The sequence below is a fragment of the Choristoneura fumiferana genome, chromosome 15 (assembly GCF_025370935.1).
Source record: "Choristoneura fumiferana chromosome 15, NRCan_CFum_1, whole genome shotgun sequence".
Classification (NCBI taxonomy): Eukaryota; Metazoa; Arthropoda; class Insecta; order Lepidoptera; family Tortricidae; genus Choristoneura; species Choristoneura fumiferana.
Genome location: NC_133486.1, coordinates 11,401,340 through 11,419,997, shown reverse-complemented (window position 1 = coordinate 11,419,997; position 18,658 = coordinate 11,401,340). Strand labels below are relative to the sequence as shown.

Here is an 18,658-nt window from a genome sequence, read left to right as displayed (position 1 = left end):
CGAAAAACACATTTCTCGCAACAAATCCTCGCAAATCTCTGGAAACGGAGCCTAAATATCGTCAAATTTGAGAAAAAATATTTTAAAAGAATATCTTTGAAATGTTAAATATTATGAATACAGCGGGTAGAAGCCTAGAAGGCGTAAAACCACGTTTTGCACTGTCCTGGAAACCTCTGTTTTCTAGTTACGATTAAAACACTCCAATCGACAGTCGATTTACTGGTTAAAAGATATCATTTGTGACCATCCTCGACTCTGCATTGCCTAATAGATTGTTACTATTAGGATTTTCTTTAGTTGTTAATAACCAAAGCAATACGATAATCTGAAAATCCAATTCTTGTATGTCCTTTTTCAAATTTATTACAGCCTTCTTAGCACTGACTAGAGGAGAGTTATCATTCATCGAAGACCCTCTAGACTCAGTTCTTTGTTTTATATTTTCCACTTTGGCTGTCAATTCATTTAACATTTCTTGCCTTTCTGTTACTCCTACACTTACTTCTTTATACTCATTAGTAACTTTACTTAGCTCGTCCAATATAGCCCCGTATTCTTTTACTAAAGGTTCAAATTGTTCATTCAAAATATTTTCTCGTGCATTAATTTTATCCATAGCAGAACTTATGTTTCCATGAAGTTTGTTCAGCTGGGTCCCAGTAGTCTTGAATCTTTCAAACAGCTCATCTCTGTAAGTCCTCATTTGAGAATGGCGTGCTCTCCAATCCCTTCCATCAGCTGTTATTTTTAATCTCAAAGCTGGAGCTACCCTTTCTAACTCCAGTTTCCACGCTTCCCAATCGTGAACCTTCTCTGTTACATTACTAGGCTCCTTTTCTTCTTCATTACTTAACTCACCTTCAGACTCTTCGGAATAAATAGCCATTTCTTCTTCAACTTTATCTAAAGTAATCTCAGTCTCGTCTTCCACTTGATCGATATCATCAGTTAATTCTTCAGTATCAGGTAAATCAACAACAGGTTTCCGCCATTCGAAATTTTCTTTTTTCATAGCTTCATCTGCCAGAAGGTTTAGGATATAGCATACTTCGTCTCCAAAGCCTTGTTTAAGTTTGTGGGATGAAAAGTCAACTGTAATTTGTTTCTCTCGTAGTATTTCGATGATGTTAGCTATTGTAGTGTTAGGATCATCTTCTTCGTTAGGTTGTTCAAAATCTCTTCCAGTTTTTCTGATGAGCCAGGCTGCGGTGGAGGCGAAGACGAAGAACTGTTCACCAGAGTTTGTTGAAGTGATAAAGTAATAGCGACTCATAGGCTTCATTTTTATTTGTAATCGCAGTTCCGTATCGATGTTCAATAATCGAAGCTTGTCCATCAGGTTTAAATCCATCGTTAACAGCTAAAAAGAAAACGATCTGTTTAGATTTGTCTTTATGAATGCCAGAGAAAAAATACCGTGGTAGCTTAGTGGTTTGACCTATGGCCTATCAAACCGAAGACCGAGGGTTCGAGCCCAGGCTGGCAGTTTTCCGGAATTTATGTACAAAATTATATTTGAAATTTACCATGAGCTTTACGGTGAAGTAAAACATCATGAGGACACCTGTACACAATCGCGAGAAATTCAATGATGTGTGTGAAGTTCTCAATCGGCTGAGATGATGATGACGATGAGCCAATCTACTTTAAACATTACTACGAGAAGAAAGGAGACGAGAATAGTTAATTCTAGTGTACAGTGTCACCCAGGAACTTATTTATTTTTACAGGCTTTTATTTAGTTTCACCTGTCCCGTTTTCTGCCTGTCTGTCTGTCTGTCTGTAATCAAGTCTTGCAAGTTAAATTCGACCAACTTCCAGCAGTTGGATTGACTTGAAATTTGGTATACTTATGTGAATTGCGTGACAATACAATAATCTGGTAGTCACATCCTAGTAGTCCGGTCAGTATCGTCTCCGCAGGACAGAACTCTTCAACGGTTAATGGTATCGACTTGAAATTTGCTTTGCAAATGTAGTTTGGGTGGCAATGCAAGTACCAGTCAACAAGAAGTACAGTTGGCAGAAAAAGTTTGTATTAAAAATGAAATGTTTACCAAAAACTCATTTGTACTTAGTAAGGTCAAGGTCAAAAGTTTCTATACATCTTTATGCTACTAACCTGGTCAATATACACATATATTTGACGCTATAGCTGTATTAATCAAGTATAGTGGATGGCCGGAGGAGAGTGTTGAAGAATAAAGTGATTAGGTAACAATAGGTACGTGACATAGTCGAGCCAGTGTAGAATATTACGAAAAGGGATAAACATAAGTACAGTCACCAGCATCAAGATCTGACACAACAAAGCGTGCATACTCGTAAATATCTCATAAGACTCTGTTTTTGGAGCCGGTAGGACATATATTTTTGCACGCTCCACTGTAGCAGATCATATTCCAGGTGACTGTACTAACAAAAGCAGAATTAAAGGAGTCCATATCGGCTCGTATACTTCTTGAAAGTTCAAATGTAATTTTTCAGAATGATCGTTTGTCATAACTCTTTTTTCTTTGAATCCAATAATTGTTCAGAATTGACCTATACTTTTCCATAGAACCATTTTAAAAAATCAGAAAAATTTAAGGTTTCAGTGGGGAAAAAATATGACAAACGATGGACAAACATTACAGTATGACTAGCGAAAAGTAAGTTATGCGAACTTTGGCTCTCCCGAATTAAAGATGACAACGATGATTACTAACCTTTGAGATGATTATTTAGTGGGCACAAACAATGGCTATTATTAAACAACAAATCTCGTTTTAACAAACAAAAATATTATTATTTTGGTTGATTGGACAGCGCAACTCTGAAGTCACTGTTTACAGTTTGGTTGCTATGACGACGAGGCAAGTCAAACGAGGTTTGGGTTCGTACCAAATAGTTCGTACTTAGTATACTATGGTTTAGACCAAAGAACCTTAAGCCGAGTTTAGACTTGCAAGAAAAATTGTGCAAGCTGCGCATTACATTGCACTACAAACTCGTTGGCTTTACGGCCTCGCAATGTAATGCAACTTGCATGATTTTTCTTGCAAGTCTAAACTCGGCTTTAGAAAGAACCATACAGCCAAGGAGTCCGAGATATATTTTTAACCGACTTCAAAAAAGGAGGAGGTTATATAATATATGTTCGACTGTACAATACAATAGGTACATACAATACAATACAATACAAAGCAGTACAGAGACATTACAAAAATAGAAAAATTCAGGTAGACAATAGGCGGTCTTATCGCACACAATACAAATACAAATGACTCTTTACACCAGGGTTACTCAAAGTGGGGTACGCGAACCCCTAGGGGTTCGCTATTCGACAGTAGGGGGTTCGCGACAAGGTTTACGTGACTCCTAAAACCACCAGGCAGCAAGGCTAGGAAGATGATTAAGATTGGTTTTTGGAGTCTTTTTTTGTATTTTTTATTTTTAGTTTCTCCAACAGTCAATTTTATTACTTTCTTTTGGGATTGGGGGGGGGGGGGTTCGCTATCGTCTAGAAACTTTAACAGGGGTACGTGGAGCCATAAGTTTGAGAAACCCTGCTTTACACCACACATAGTAAGAGATACGCAGACGCAGAAACAGGTACCTACACAGAGAGAAAGATTACAATTTATTTTTCTTACAGACTGGAGTACCTCAGATACCTACAAAATCTTCAGAGCAGTGGTCGAAAAATTTGGCAAGAACATAATTCCTGAAATTAACATTATCTAGATCATCTCGTAGGCAACATGTTAGATGTCTAACATCTGGTAGCATAGTACGGTTGTAAATGTTCTGAGAATGAACTCTGATTGAGTTTGAAACGCGTAAATGTAGTGTGGTGGTGGTGCTAGTTGGGTTTGTGTGATTTGCGTGTGTTCTTACAGTGCGGAGGTGGAAGAGCTGCATGAATATACATATCATATGGTCGCGGGTGAGCAAAGTACCTACCAAACCTACCTACCTAATTGTTTATATAGTTCATTGATAATTGATATGGACCTCCGCAAAGTACGCCTGATTCAATAAATGATGTACAGTCGCCATCAGAAATTTCGAAGTGGCCAAGGTGGTCAAAAATATATTATCGGCACATGCACTCTATTATTTTGTATTGGATTTCGTGTATCGATTATTTTGATCACCTTGGCCGCTCCGAAATTTATGATGGCGACTGTATTTAAGTATACTGTAAATATACCTAACTAAATCGAAACTCCTATGTACCCTCTATAACTAGGTATATGTAGATACTAACTCTAACTAGAGATAAGTCTAACGGCTGACGGACCCAATTTTCGCGTTGAAGGTCCCGGGAAGCAACTGTTAGGGTATTTCGATCGGTGATTACACGTAAAAGCAGATGATTTTGTATGGCAACGGTTTTATATTTAAATATGATATTGACAAGGAAAGCGACACATTAACAAAGGTATAAAAGACATAGACAATATTATGTAGAGGCGCGTAGCCAGTACTAACACTCCTCCTCGCGACTCTTAAGGCAGCAAGCCCAATTGCTTTTTCAGCTGAGCCAGCCTTGGTCCAGATAGTCCCTTTGTTAGAAGGTCGGCCACCATGTCTTCTGTGCCCAAATGGCTAAGGCATATTTTTCCATCTTTAACACAATCTCTGATGAAATGTATTTTCATGTCAATGTGTTTTGATTTAGATGTGACCATGGGGTTGTGACTGAGTTTTATTGCTGCTTGATTATCGTTTTTAATCAGAACCTTTTCAATCTTTATTCCAAGATCGTTAAATAATGGTAAAAGGTGTAGGGCTTCCTTTGCTGCTTCTGTAATAGCAGTATACTCCGCTTCAGCTGTGGAAAGTGCCACATTCCTTTGTTTCCTAGATGTCCAGCTTATGCAGGCTCCTCCAAAAATAAAACAGTATCCTGAGAAGGATTTTCGATCAAGCTTGCATGCGCCCCAATCTGCATCTACCATTCCGTGTAATGGTTCGTTCGTCCTTTTAAAAATTAATCCTGTGGACTTAGTACCCTTCAGGTATCTTAATACACGTTTTGCGCATTTAAAATGTTCGTCGCTGTAACAGTCATTGAACTGCGATAAATAGCTCACTGCGAACATGATGTCAGGCCTTGTAGCGACGGCCAAATACATAAGCGATCCAATTAAGTTTTTATATGGCAGTCCCTCCACTTTACCCTTTTCATTCATTTGTAGGTGGAGTCCGGGCTCGATGGGTGCAGTCGTAGGCTTACATCCCTCCATTTTAAACTTAATTAATGAATCCTCCACATATTTTTCTTGACTTAGTTTTATTGTGTCCTTAGTGTATGTGAAGTCTATTCCAAGCATTCTTTCAGGTCTTCCAAAATCTTTTAAATGAAATTTTGTCATTAGCAAGTCTTGTATTTGTTTCATTTTCTTTGCACAAGAATATGCTATCAGTAGATCATCGACCCATATAGATATTATGATCTTTGCTCCTCCTTTCTCCAGTATGTACACACATGGATCAGCCTTTGATGGTTTAAAATCGAGATTTCTCAATTCTGAGTCAAGTTTTAAATACCACTGTCTGCCTGATTGTTTTAAGCCATAAAGTGATCGTTGTAGTTTACAGACTTTTTCGCCTTTTATATTTTTGTAGTCTTCTAGCATTTGTTTTGCTTTATTATAGACAGTCAAGTCGTCTTGTTGGCTTTCCTCAATTAAAATTTCTGTCACATATTCTTCTACATTTTCAGGTAGTGTCATAATTATATGTTCATCAATATCTCCATTTAAGTAGGCTGTTGTGACATCCATTTGTTTTAATTGTAGGTTCTGTTCAACTGCTAAACCAACGACAGTTCTGATGGAGCTAAGTTTTGCAACGGGTGCAAAAGTCTCGTTGTAATCAATGCCGGGCCTTTGTGAAAACCTCGGGCAACAAGTCTTGCTTTCTTTATTTCTTCATTGTTTAAACCAATCTTCTTTTTTAAAATTAATTTGCAATCTATTGGTTTTGCATTACCTTCTCTCTTAACAATTCTCCATGTTTCGTTTTTGATATGCGCTTTCATTTCAGCTTTTATAGCGTCATGCCAGTCTTCTCCATTGTTTATTTCTTCTGATAAATTTGAGTAATTGTTTTCTGATACAATCATACTCTCCTCCTTGTCGTCGTGTAAACAGTAGTCTCTAGTCCAAACTGGCTTATTTTTGACTCTTTGAGGTCTTTGTCTACTTGAACTTGGTATTGTAGGTGGACTTTGACTTTCTTCACTCTCGGCCCACTCATCCTCAGCTGACGAGATATTATCATTTATAATTTCTTCTTCTAGGTTATCGACAGGTGGGGATGAAGAGCTTGTTACAGGAGGACATTCATTCAATGGTACGGTATGACGAGCTGGAGTTTGTAAAGGTAAGTTCTGTTTGTTGTTTATTCTCATTTCTATAATATTTTCTTTTTCTGTTTCAGTTTTATCTTCAAAATCGTCATATTTCGCAGCTTTATTTTCTGGATAGTACATTTTCTCAATAAATTTGACATCTCTGCCTATTACGACCTCATTTTTGTCTGGTACGTAAATTCTAAAACCTTTTGCATTTTTTGCGTATCCCACGAATACTCCTTCTGTAGCTTTAGGTGAGAATTTTCCTTTGCGCCTTTTATTTAATGCAAATGCTTTGCTTCCGAAAATGTGTAAATGATTTCCAGATGGTGTTTTGTTCACCCATTTTTCATATGGAGTGCTTCCATTAAGAGCTTTTGCCGGGCTTCTATTTATTAGATAGTTCGCTGTATTAATTGCTTCTGCCCATAGGCATGCAGGGACGTTAGAATCAATCATCAAGCATCTGGCTTTATCTAACAAGGATCTATTTTTTCTCTCGCTTACACCGTTTTGTTGGGGGTGTAAGGTACTGTCAGTCTCCTTTTAATGCCATATTGTTTCAGCAAGTCATCAAATTCTTTATTCTTATATTCACCGCCATTATCTGACTGTAAATTTTGAATTTTCTTCTTCGTGAACATTTCCACTCTGTTTTTATATTCTTTGAATTTTTCAATGACTTCGCTTTTGTTCTTTATGAAATATATGCAACAATATCTTGAGTAATCATCAATAAATGATACATAATATCTTGATCCAGCGATTGATTCGTTTTCGAATGGCCCACATACATCAGTGTGTATGATTTCTAATAGTTCGGATGATGTGATGTCATGACTAGTAAATGGCAAAGCTGATAATTTACCCTTTATACAGGTTTCACATGTTTGGAATTTAACTTCTTTTAGTTCCAATCCACGCATTAATCCTTTATTGGCCATCATTCTTAAATCTTTTTCGTTGATGTGGCCTAGCTTCTTATGCCATATCATTGCTTCATTTTCAGATGCCAAATTTGCTCTTGGCTCCTTTTGATCAAAATCGAAATAGTACAAGCCGTTTTTATTTCTCTGAGCTTGTAAAATCACATCATTGTCCTCGATTATTGATGCTATTTGCTTTTCGAACACAACTTTATATCCATTATCTGTGATCTTCCCAACGGATACCAGATTTGTTGATATATCAGGAACGTATAAGGTTTCATTTAGATTAAAGGTTTCGTTATTTGATGAAATCTTTATCTTTCCTTTTCCTTGAATTTCTGTTGAAGTGTTTTTCGAAGCTAATCTCAAAGTGTTTGTTTCAGGGCTTAAATTTTCGAATAAATTTTTCTGACCACTCATGTGTGATGTACAGCCACTATCCAGACACCACATATTATTGTCATCTTCATTTGCTGATGCCAGACAGATGTTAAAATTCTGTTCGCGTTTTGGAAATTTATTTTCTTTTTCCTTCTTCGAGTAGTTTTTCTTACACCAGCAGGCTTCAGTTGAGTGCCCCTTCTTGTTGCAGTTTTTGCAAAATGATTTTTGGTACGAGTTTTTGTTTTTGTTCTTGGCATATAATGCTTCAGTTGCCTCAGTACTCGTGCATTGGTTTCGCGCTTCGCTCTCTTCAATAATTTTAATTTTTAGGTCGTGTGGATTTGGTAACTTATCTCGTGACTCAATAGCTATTCTAAAATTTTCATAGCTTGAAGGCAGGCTGTATAGCATCATAATGCTTAATAGTTCTGCATTTATGTCTACATCCATTTCCTCCAGTTTATCCACAACGTCCATAAAGTTATTTAAATGATCTCTAACATCTTCAGTCGGATTCATTCTTTTTAGGACTAATTGTTTAAGCAATGTTGCTTTTCGAGCAGGGCCGGTACTTTTATAAATAGATTTTAATTTATCCCATACCTCTTTCGAAGAAGTGCATCCTTTTATCTGTTTCAGTTCGGATGGGGAAATCAGCAAAAGTAGTTCCGCTCGGGCTTGTAAGTCCTTTTTCGCGAATTGTTTATTTTCTTCTTCTTTCGATTTGTCCGACAATGTTATTTCGCCGCTCACATATTCCCACAAGTCGTTTTTTATTAATACGGCTTGGGCATGAAGGCACCATGTGTCATAATTTTTCTTTGACAGTGCTTCAATACGGTATTGTGAAGACATTTTTGTTTTATTATTTTATAACGATCTTCACATTTTCCCCGTGTGAAAACGTAATCACCACAACCACGTTGTAACCACGATAACCACGCTCTGCTACCAATTGTTAGGGTATTTCGATCGGTGATTACACGTAAAAGCAGATGATTTTGTATGGCAACGGTTTTATATTTAAATATGATATTGACAAGGAAAGCGACACATTAACAAAGGTATAAAAGACATAGACAATATTATGTAGAGGCGCGTAGCCAGTACTAACAGCAACTGCCGTTTTTGGCACGTCTCGGCCAATTAATTAGATCCACCCGACGCGCTTAAAATTATAAACAATAGGATGAGAATAGCTCTACGCATTTTTGGCAGTGATATGGTATATTAGACTTTACCCGTGGCTTCGCACGCGTAAGTTTACCAAACCAAATAGCGCTTATATACTCGCAATAAGAGCGAAAAAGACGTATCCCCATCGGACGTCGTTTCGCGTCGGCCGAGCCGATCGACATCTTTTTCGCTCTTATTGCATGGACATATAGTAACTTATACAACAAGAGCATAAAACGAGCAATTTTACCCGAGACGTTCTTATAGGCACCCGGGCCGGTACGGCGAGGGTGAATAGACACGTCGAGGGGAAAATGGGTTTAATGCTCCAGTTTTACACTCTGCTTTTCACTTAGATTGCGAGAAAATGAAATAGCAACAGTGGAAACAATTATTCACTTTCTATGTACCTTCTTATTTTTTATGCATTATTATATAATTCATTTTTTTTTATTTTATTGATTTATTTTGATTTATTTGATTGATTATTAGTTTTATATTAATTAAAAATTATTAAAAAATATGTAGAAACTTTTTGGTTTGTGGCTGTTGATACCTGATTACCTTGGTCTTAGACGAAGATTTTATTTTATACACTAGAGCATAAAAAGTCCTTTCATGTCGCCTAGATACAGCACAAACACGAACTTTACGAGCATAAGAAGGTTACGGCTCAAGCCGATTCCGCGTCTATATACAGATGTGGAAAGACCCTAAACCAGGGGTCACCAAATGGCGGACCGAGGTCCGGATCCGGACCTTCAGCCTATTTTGTGCGGACCTTAAGTAAACAGTAACTTGTATTATTGAGTAAATATTAAATAATTCACATTGATATGTTAAGAAAATCCTTGTTACGCCTCCGTGTTACCCCGTCGCTCCACTTCGCTTCGCTGCCTCCGGCACTGATGGAGAGGAAGTCAGAATGATGTTTGTCTTATCCGTGCAATAATGTATGGCATGCCAATACACGGCACTGTGATGAGTAGCGTAGCTAGGGGGGGCGGCGGGGGAGGCCCACCGCCCCCGTGAGACCGTGAACATAAAAAAAAACCTAAAACTGTGGCAAATTGGATAACCGCCACTAATAAAACAATATTTATATAATAACTAGCTTTTGTCCACGGCTTCGCTCGCGTGGAATTCGGTTATCGCGCGCTGTGCCCTCGGGAACTGTGCATTTTCTGGGATAAATAATAGCCTATGTCACACTCTGACCCATAAAATATCTCTATGCCAAAAATCACGTCGAAACGGAGCGGACAAACACACACACTTTCGCATTTATAATATTAGTATGGATAATAAGTTACCTACTTAATTTAATACATAGGTGCCTACTTTCATAGTAAGTTTTTTCAGTCGAGTTTTGGGGTGACACACAATATCCGTCTCGGTTGCCACCCATACGCCACTGAATGTGATATTTCAGTTGTGATATTTGCATTACCTAGGTACTTACATGTCTATAGCCAAGCTAAGGTCAAAACCGAAGTGTTTGACCTAAAGGCTAGCTGAGTCATAGCAAGAGGAGCGCGAGCGCACCGTTACCGTACGTGTTTGGCGCGCCTAATGACTCAACGGGTTAAAAGCTTGCTAAATAAAAGAAATCTGACCACTGAAAGGTGTTTTTAGGACGAGTTACTCGGTTAGTTTAACGAGGGTACAGTATGAGAGGATTTGCAAGAATATGGCAAAGGAACACGTCATACTAAACTACCAGAACATTTAGTGTCAGCACTGAATTTGAATCAATTTAAGAACCGGCTAGACCAACACATTAGCCGTAAGTACAAAGAATGCTTGACCATGCAAGGAACAGCTAGACAGAGGTTTTCAACCGGTGAGCCGCGATCGCCGCGAAGTGTATGCGATTCGTACAAAAGGTGTCAACGAGACCCTATTAATAAGCATCCGCTATCGTTATGTTATACATATGCAATACACATAAAAATACATTAGATGGAAAGAATAAAAAAACCAAAAGAAACCACAACACAACATAAGTACAGTCAAGTGTAAAAATATGAACTTATTCAGTTTCAAAAATAAGTATCACAGATTCTTATTCCGACGCAATAAGGCCGTAGTAACATATTTTGAGTGGTTCGAATAGATACTTATTTTTGCACTTGACTGTACCTAGAACTATTCATGTGACGCTCTGCAAGGACACAGCAACACAGGACAGGAGGGCTAACTAAATAAGTAATTCACTATTTAATTAGCTCACTAAATTTTGCATGTTAGTACACATACAGCCTCACATTACACAGGTCAAACACTATATAAATGACGAAGTCATTGTATGGAATATTGCAATTAGCAAGTTTAAGTGAGAGTGGTCTGGTCATCTGTCGAAGAACCGACAACCGCTGGAGTAAACGAGTTTATTGAGTGAAGACCGCGTCATGGCAAACGAGTAGGAGGCCTTCCGGCCAGGTGGGTGACGATCTGCGACAGGCTGCTGGTAGAAGCTGGGTGCGTCTAGCCGAGGACAGGGCGCAATGGCGCTCATTGGGGGAATCAGCCTATAGCAGTGGACTGCTATAGGCTGATGAAGATGATGATGGTTGTATAGAAATCGCAAATTTAAATAGAAATAGAAATAGAAATCATTTATTCGTGACAAAGTAGCGTAGCATAACAAAAAGATATAATAAAAAATAAGAAAGTTGTATGTCACGAAATTTAGTTAGATTTATTTAAAAATAATAATATAATAAGTACATTGTATTGTCCAGCATTAACTAAGCCTGAAACACTTTGAATCACTTTTAAAATTTCACGCAGTGGAAATAAGTAAAATTAAATATCCAATTGCAATTTAAAATGCATGCATGTTAGACCAATATTCAACGGACATGTATAAAAACTCGATCTACATTCTACATCATTAACGTGGAATGCATATATGGACTTGTTACTAAAACAGATCCAGGGTCCGGTTGCTAATCGATACATACTCAATAATAACTTTATCAAGCCACTAGGTTTTACTCGAGGCTTCGCTCGCATCATATGTATGTATCCATATCATTATAACGCAGTCTGTTTCTACCAGAATGTGAGGATGTGATACGAAGAATGTTTGTCATGAACCAATAGAATCGCTTCATTTACCTACCCTCGCACAGCACAGCTGTAGTGGAGACAGTTAAGCAGAGCGAGGAATAGGTAGGTAGGGAGACCGGGGACAAAAGTAACAATTTGCATTTGTGCTCCGATTACTCGCTATCTATTATGTATTTGCTCAAGTGAATATAGCTATATAAAGCTTTTGTTCATACTCTATATTATATATGCGTAGGTACCTTTTTATTAAATAGAGTTCGATTGTTTTATAGTTAAAATAATTGACGATTGTTACTTTTGCCCCGTTACGAAAGTAACTTGGTTAGAATCGAAAGTAAAACCAATAAAACACTGAACTGATGTGCATAACCTATACTCACTTCTTTCTGTTTCATGTAAGTTTAGGTACTTTAATGTTTGGAATTTACGATGTCTAATTTTTTCAACAAAAAAATGCTTTCTGCTCTTCATAGTCTTAGGCGCCATTTAAACTCGATCCCTGTGAACATTAAGAGGAAGAATTAAGTGTAAGTTAATGATTTTTGGCGTACCTTATGACCTCAATACATTTGTCAGGTTTTTTTGGTCCAGCCCGGCCGTTATGTTACGTTTATACCCAACCCTAAGCTGTTTTTCTCATTTCATACGTCCTTAGCAAAAAACTAAATGTTTTGCATAAAAATAACTTAAAAGTGTCTATAAGCAATGTAATAAAAAGTTATAATTAGTAGTAGTCATGTTGATACTATCGCCCTTATGATAAATAAGCGCCCAATAGATCAATCTTAAAATTTTACCCGTTTTTTAAGCCGTGGTGGCCTAGTGGTTTGACCTATCGCCTCTCAAACAGAGGGTCGTGGGTTCAAACCCCGGCTCGCACCTCTGAGTTTTTCGAAATTCATGTGTGGAATTACATTTGAAATTCACCACGAGCTTTGCGGTGAGGAAAACATCGTGAGGAAACCTGCACAAACCTGCGAAGCAATTCAATGGTGCGTGTGAAGTTCCCAATCCGCACTGGGCCCGCGTGGGAGCTATGGCCCAAGCCCTCTGTTTGAGAGGAGGCCTGTGCCAGCAGTGGGACGTATACAGGCTGGGATGATGATGAAAATTTTACATCAGGGGTGCAAAATCATGTTAGGACCTGTAATTGTACTTGAGATTGATATATAGGGTTGATACCTGGTACCAAGCAGGGAAATGATATTTGTTTTTTTTTATTCGACTGGATGGCAAACGAGCAAGTGGGTCTCCTGATGGTAAGAGATCACCACCGCCCATAAATATCTGCAACACCAGGGGTATTGCAGATGCGTTGCCAACCTAGAGGTCTAAGATGGATACCTCAAGTGCCAGTAATTTCACCGGCTGTCTTACTCTCCACGCCGAAACACAACAGTGCAAGCACTGCTGCTTCACGGCAGGATTAGCGAGCAAGGTGGTGGTAGCAATCGGGGCGGGCCTTGCACAAGGTCCTACCACCTGCAATACCTCTGCACTAGCACTGCACTAGCTCTGGACGGCCGCATGTGGTATTTTGATCACTGCATAACTCCACAAAGCCGTTTGTACTTTCGACCCGCTGTTACTTTTGTCCCCGGCCCCCCCTAAATAAAGCGTTTAGTTCTATTGCTTCATGAGAAAGATATTCCTTGCAACGCATCCTCGCACAACTCCATCTGGTTGAAATGCAACGAGTAATTCTTGCAGATACATTTAGTTCGGGACTCTAGAAATACGGTATTTGACAACTCCTGATTTTGCCATATCTTAGTATTATTATGAAAATATAGATATACAGATAGGGTTTAGCGAAGAGAAAATTTAAATCGGTTGAAAATTGGATTTATAGTGATTTTGTCTGTCTCTTTCTCAAAACGCTTTTCTCTATGCAGCAAGTATGGCGGTACTGGCGTGTGACGTCACATGCCAGTATGCCTTTCTCTGTCTAATCTTGAATTTCAAACCTAACTTTGTTATTTGTAAAGGCAGCTTAAAAATTGTTTTTCTATTCGATAACAGGCATTGTGTAGTTTTAATTTATAAAACATATACAAAATATTCAAATACCGTATTCCAACGGTTTGGAAACACGCGTTTTCCTAAAGATAGGATCAAGCTAAATCGATTGTTCGCCCCCGAAATCCCCCTCACATAGCAAATGTCGTCGAAATCGTTAGAGCCGTTTTATAATTAAAAAAATATTTCTGATGATGAACTCTGGTTGAGCTCGAAACGGATTAGCGCATAGCGTAGTGTAGTGATAGTTGGGTTTGTGTGGAACGGAACCCTCACACGACTGCAGACTGCAGTGTTGCGCTGTTTTTATGCGGGTATAATTAATTCAGCCTAGGCAATGTTGAGTTATCTTTTACTAGAAGGCCGAGTGACTAATGTATCACACATTGACGTATAGGCTGACGAACAAATCAGCTTTAATAAGTACTAGTTGTTACCCACGACTTTGATCGCATAGAATTCTGTTAATATATAGATTCCCATCCATATGGTAGCAGGTGGTAGGACCTTGTTCAAGGTCCGCCCGGATTGCTACCACCATCTTGCTCGCTAATCCTCCCGTGAAGCAGCAGTGCTTGCACTGTTGTTTTTCGGCGTGGAGAGTAAGACAGCCGGTGAAATTACTGGCACTTGAGGTATCCCATCTTAGGCCTCTAGGTTGGCAACGCATCTGCGATCCCCCTGGTTTTGCAGGTGTCTATGTGCGATGGCGATCTATTACCATCAGGAGACCCACTTGCTAGTTTGCCATCCAGTCGAATAAAAAAAAAATTGATATTGTCTTCTCCTATCTCTGATAATGATGATGGTCTGATCTGGCCGACCGATTTCGGTCATGGCAACAGCTTCAACTCCGTCGGTGTCGCTCATCTTATCTTACCTTATCTCTATATAATATCTATATATAAAAACTATCCTAAAAATAACTTAACTCTATAATACAATTCGCCCAAGTCTTGTCCCTACCATGTTATTGGTAATTTTATTTTTTTTAATTGGGCTCCACGCACTCAAAGTTTCTACAACAAAAGCCGAATAGCTGACTGTTCACTTAAACTATGTCTACGGTCACGAGCATTAATTTGGGACCTATTTCGTGAAAAAAATGAATGACAGATATTCGATCTTAAGTAGGTACCAAATTAACGCTCGTGACTGTAGTTCGGACTGGAAACAAAAGATCGGTTCTCTTTTTATTTCTCATTTGAATACTCAGGAGAACGAAGAAAACCGACGCGTCCCGAGCGAGTACAGTCGTCATAAATTCAGAAATAAGTGATCATTTCTGTACCTTGTCGCTTTCAGTCGGTACACAATTTCGTATGGCTTTTCAAACATGACGTTAAAGTGACAAGGTACTAAAGTGATCACTATTTATGACGTTGACTGTACATCGAAAATTTCTGCTTCGCAGTGTACTCGGCCATGAGTCCGCGTCTCGGAGACACACTCGACATCGGTTCACCTTGTGTCGAGCGCCTTGCTATTTTAGGACGGATTTTAAAGAAAACTCGAACAAAAGACAAGCGATAACGCGATCAAAGATAATAAATTAATTAATCTATCACTTGCGACGTGCAATTTTAATCTTCATTTAGGGATGGTGCGGAAAAATATCGCGATTTTGATAATAATGGAGGTAGGTACCTATACCTAATGTAACTGCGTAAAAACGCTAGAACTTATTTTGTACGTAGAAAATCTAAAATATATGCATGCAGCGACCTCTAACGCCAACTAGTCGCCATTGGTATGTAGAACTGAACAACTGCTACATTCTGCATTGCGCTATTTAAGATTTTGAACTCAGAACTCCTAAATTCCCTTCCATCGGATAACATACGTCTGGAGAGAAATCTTTTTTATTATTGTGGTGTCTCTGCAACACCTTCATGAGAGTCGGTTAAAAAATGCACACTGTCTACGAAGAATTATTATTCGTAGCGTAGCACCCTGTAGTAGTACAGCCGAAGAAACACGAAGACATTATTACCCAAGGTGAAACGGAAACGCTTCGCTCGTGCTAGCCCAAGCAGCACGACAGGCTGTATAGAAGCTGTATTTTAGTTTTATTGTATTCCACAGGCTATATAGTGAGGCTGTACAAGGGCTGTATAAGCGCTTATACAACCTCTATAAGTAAAAATTGGGCCCCTTGTTATACAGCCTTATGCGTTATTATAGCTGTATAGTTGCTGTATAGCTAAAAAATAGGCTGTACTATAGCTGTAGAAGAGCTGTAGTATGATGTTGAAGAAAACCATAGGCATATAGTTATTCTCTTATAAGTTTCTTAAAAAGATAATAGTTCTTCATTGGTTTTTATGAGAATTACAATGTGAAATTTATGAAAACAACCGCTTATTCTTTTTAGTTATGATAATGGTGGGCCGCCAATTTACTGTGAAGTTATAAGTCAAGAATAAATGTTGGACTTTAGGTAGTGATAATTGTAGATTCAACGTGCCGATTTATTTTTACTGGGAAATAGTGCATAGTTTTGTGGAAAAATATTCACGCGCCCGCGAAATACTGAAGAATTCACGAGGAATATTACCAAAACAAGTAAGTAAGTTTATGGTTTTGAGGTTAGAATCATAAGATTGTTAAATAATACTGTACAAGAGGTATCACTTATGATTTATTTATCTGAAAATCATAACTATAACTTCAGCAATACTCAAAATAATGTAAGAAGTCATATTTTCTTTTATTGTTATTTGTTCGAAAATGGCGACAGATTTTATACAGCGTAAAAGATATCTGGAGAGTATTATAGATTCCGTGGTTTTACTACGCACTTTCTGGATTCCATTTCACAGCTTTTACCTTTAATAGCCGTTATAATATAATATTTTTATTATATAGGCTGTACATCAGTCTTCAGCAAATAAAATTATACAGCATGTCAGTAATACAGATTAAAGCTGTATTAAAGAATTCATTTATTATTATAGTTCTATAAAATCATATTTGACAGAAGTTATGAAACTATTACACTGACAAGAGTGTACAGTTACGCATTAATAATAAGCTTTAGAAAGTAGTTTTAATATACCATTATACAGAAACAAGTATAAAGTGATACCATTTTATAACTTATAGCTGTAGTAAGTAAGTGATCACATGCAAAGTACAGCCTCTATGCAGCTTGAAGGATAACATTAGATTGAAGTGTCAAAAATGCATAGGTTTTAAAGTGGAGTTCAAATATTCTGTTTAAAGCTTTAAGTTTACACGGAGTATTTTATAAAAACTTAGTACAGCTTTAGCTGTATAATAACGGTTTAATCACTTTTATAAGTAAATAATCTTTTCTTGACACCTTTATGGATCACCAGTAGAACTCTAAGTTCTAATAGTGCTGTAATTTGATGTCGGCAACGCTTGCGTGCTGCTTGGGAGGGCTCGCTCGGTCAATTAATAGGACCTTACTCACGCTAAATAAATCGTACCTATAAAAAAAAAATCTAGGGTCAACGTCCTCACGCTTTTTGAATTTAAATCGAATGGAAACATGTGACAGGTACGATAAAACTTTGGGGGCTACTGCGAAATTCGAAAATCGAAGTTCGTGTCGTACCGTCCCTCTCACTCCCATATTAAATAATATTGGCGTGAGCGGGACGGCAAGATACGAAGTTCGAATTTTGCACTTCGGGCCCGACTGCACGTATTTGAAATGAATCTGCGCTTGAGTCATACTTTATAGTTCTGCCAGACGGTAATAATATGATGTTAGAAAGACCTGGCAATATTTCATAACAGTTGTAGCCGGGTAATGCAACCATGGCCATGTTATGACGCATCCAGGCAGCTGGGCTACTACGAAACTCGAAACTCGAAGTTCGTGTCATGCGGTCCCTCGGACACTTATACTATTTAATACGAGAGCGAGAGGGACGGTACGATACGAACTTCGAGTTTCGAGTTTCGTAGTAGCCCAGCTGGATACAGCGTGAGACAACGAGTTTGTCAACACTTGGTGAGCTTCAATTAGGTATTAAAATACTTAATTTACCTGTACTTAGCTAAATGCTACAGTTGATTTCACCAACGTTGAAGTTTTTATTTGGCTTGTATTGTTGGGCCAGTTGCACTGCACCGGCCCAAATGACACTCTCCCATCGTAACTTTCCTGCCAGAGATTATGAATCTGTCTGCTATTTTACTACAAAAGATGATTCGTAAAAACTAAATCTGTCTGTGTCGTCAAAGCAAGGGTGTCTTTCAAGGGTTCTGCTGGGCACCTGATGGGAAGCAATCACCGCCGCCCATGGACACCTGTCAACACGAGAGGTATCACAGGTGCGATTTATGATTAGTTGAATATTGCAATAAACTATTTCTTTTAATGCACAGGACCCTATTTTGGAGAGGGGAGGGCTAGAAGAAAAATAATCACGGTGATGATTAATTTCATAATCACAGGATCTCAGAATGAAAGTGCTTGGGCCATAGTTCCCACGCGGGCCCAGTGCGGATTGGGAACATCACATATACTTACTATTGAATTTCTTTGGTATATACAGATTTCCTCGCCATGTTTTCCTTCGACGTACTTAAAGCTCGGCAAATTTGAAATATGATTTCGCATATAAATTCCGAAAAACTCAAAGGTCCGCAAAGCCCGAGGGCCTACTCCGAAGTTCGAAAATCGAAGTTCGTATCGTACCGTCCCTCTCGCTCTCGTATTAAAAAGTATAATATTAAGTGTCAGAGGGAC

At 38.3% G+C, this 18,658-nt stretch overlaps 1 protein-coding gene across 3 annotated transcripts; it reads right to left on the bottom strand.

The window, feature by feature from the left end:
• Nucleotides 1-207: 207 nt before the first annotated feature.
• IFT57 (intraflagellar transport 57) lies at nt 208-18,502 on the bottom strand. 3 transcript variants are annotated; one of them, XM_074098306.1, is made up of 3 exons: nt 18,440-18,502; nt 12,294-12,412; nt 208-1,363 (listed from the first exon to the last, which is right to left on the bottom strand). In XM_074098306.1, exons 2-3 carry the CDS (start codon nt 12,306-12,308, stop codon nt 227-229), a joined length of 1,152 nt encoding a protein of 383 aa, XP_073954407.1. In that variant the 5' UTR covers nt 12,309-12,412; nt 18,440-18,502; the 3' UTR covers nt 208-226. The 3 variants fall into 3 exon arrangements, with proteins under 3 accessions (XP_073954407.1, XP_073954408.1, XP_073954409.1); XM_074098307.1 differs by lacking the exon at nt 18,440-18,502 and adding an exon at nt 17,954-18,037; XM_074098308.1 differs by lacking the exons at nt 12,294-12,412; nt 18,440-18,502 and adding an exon at nt 2,712-2,815.
• Between the last annotated feature and the right edge of the window lie 156 nt (nt 18,503-18,658).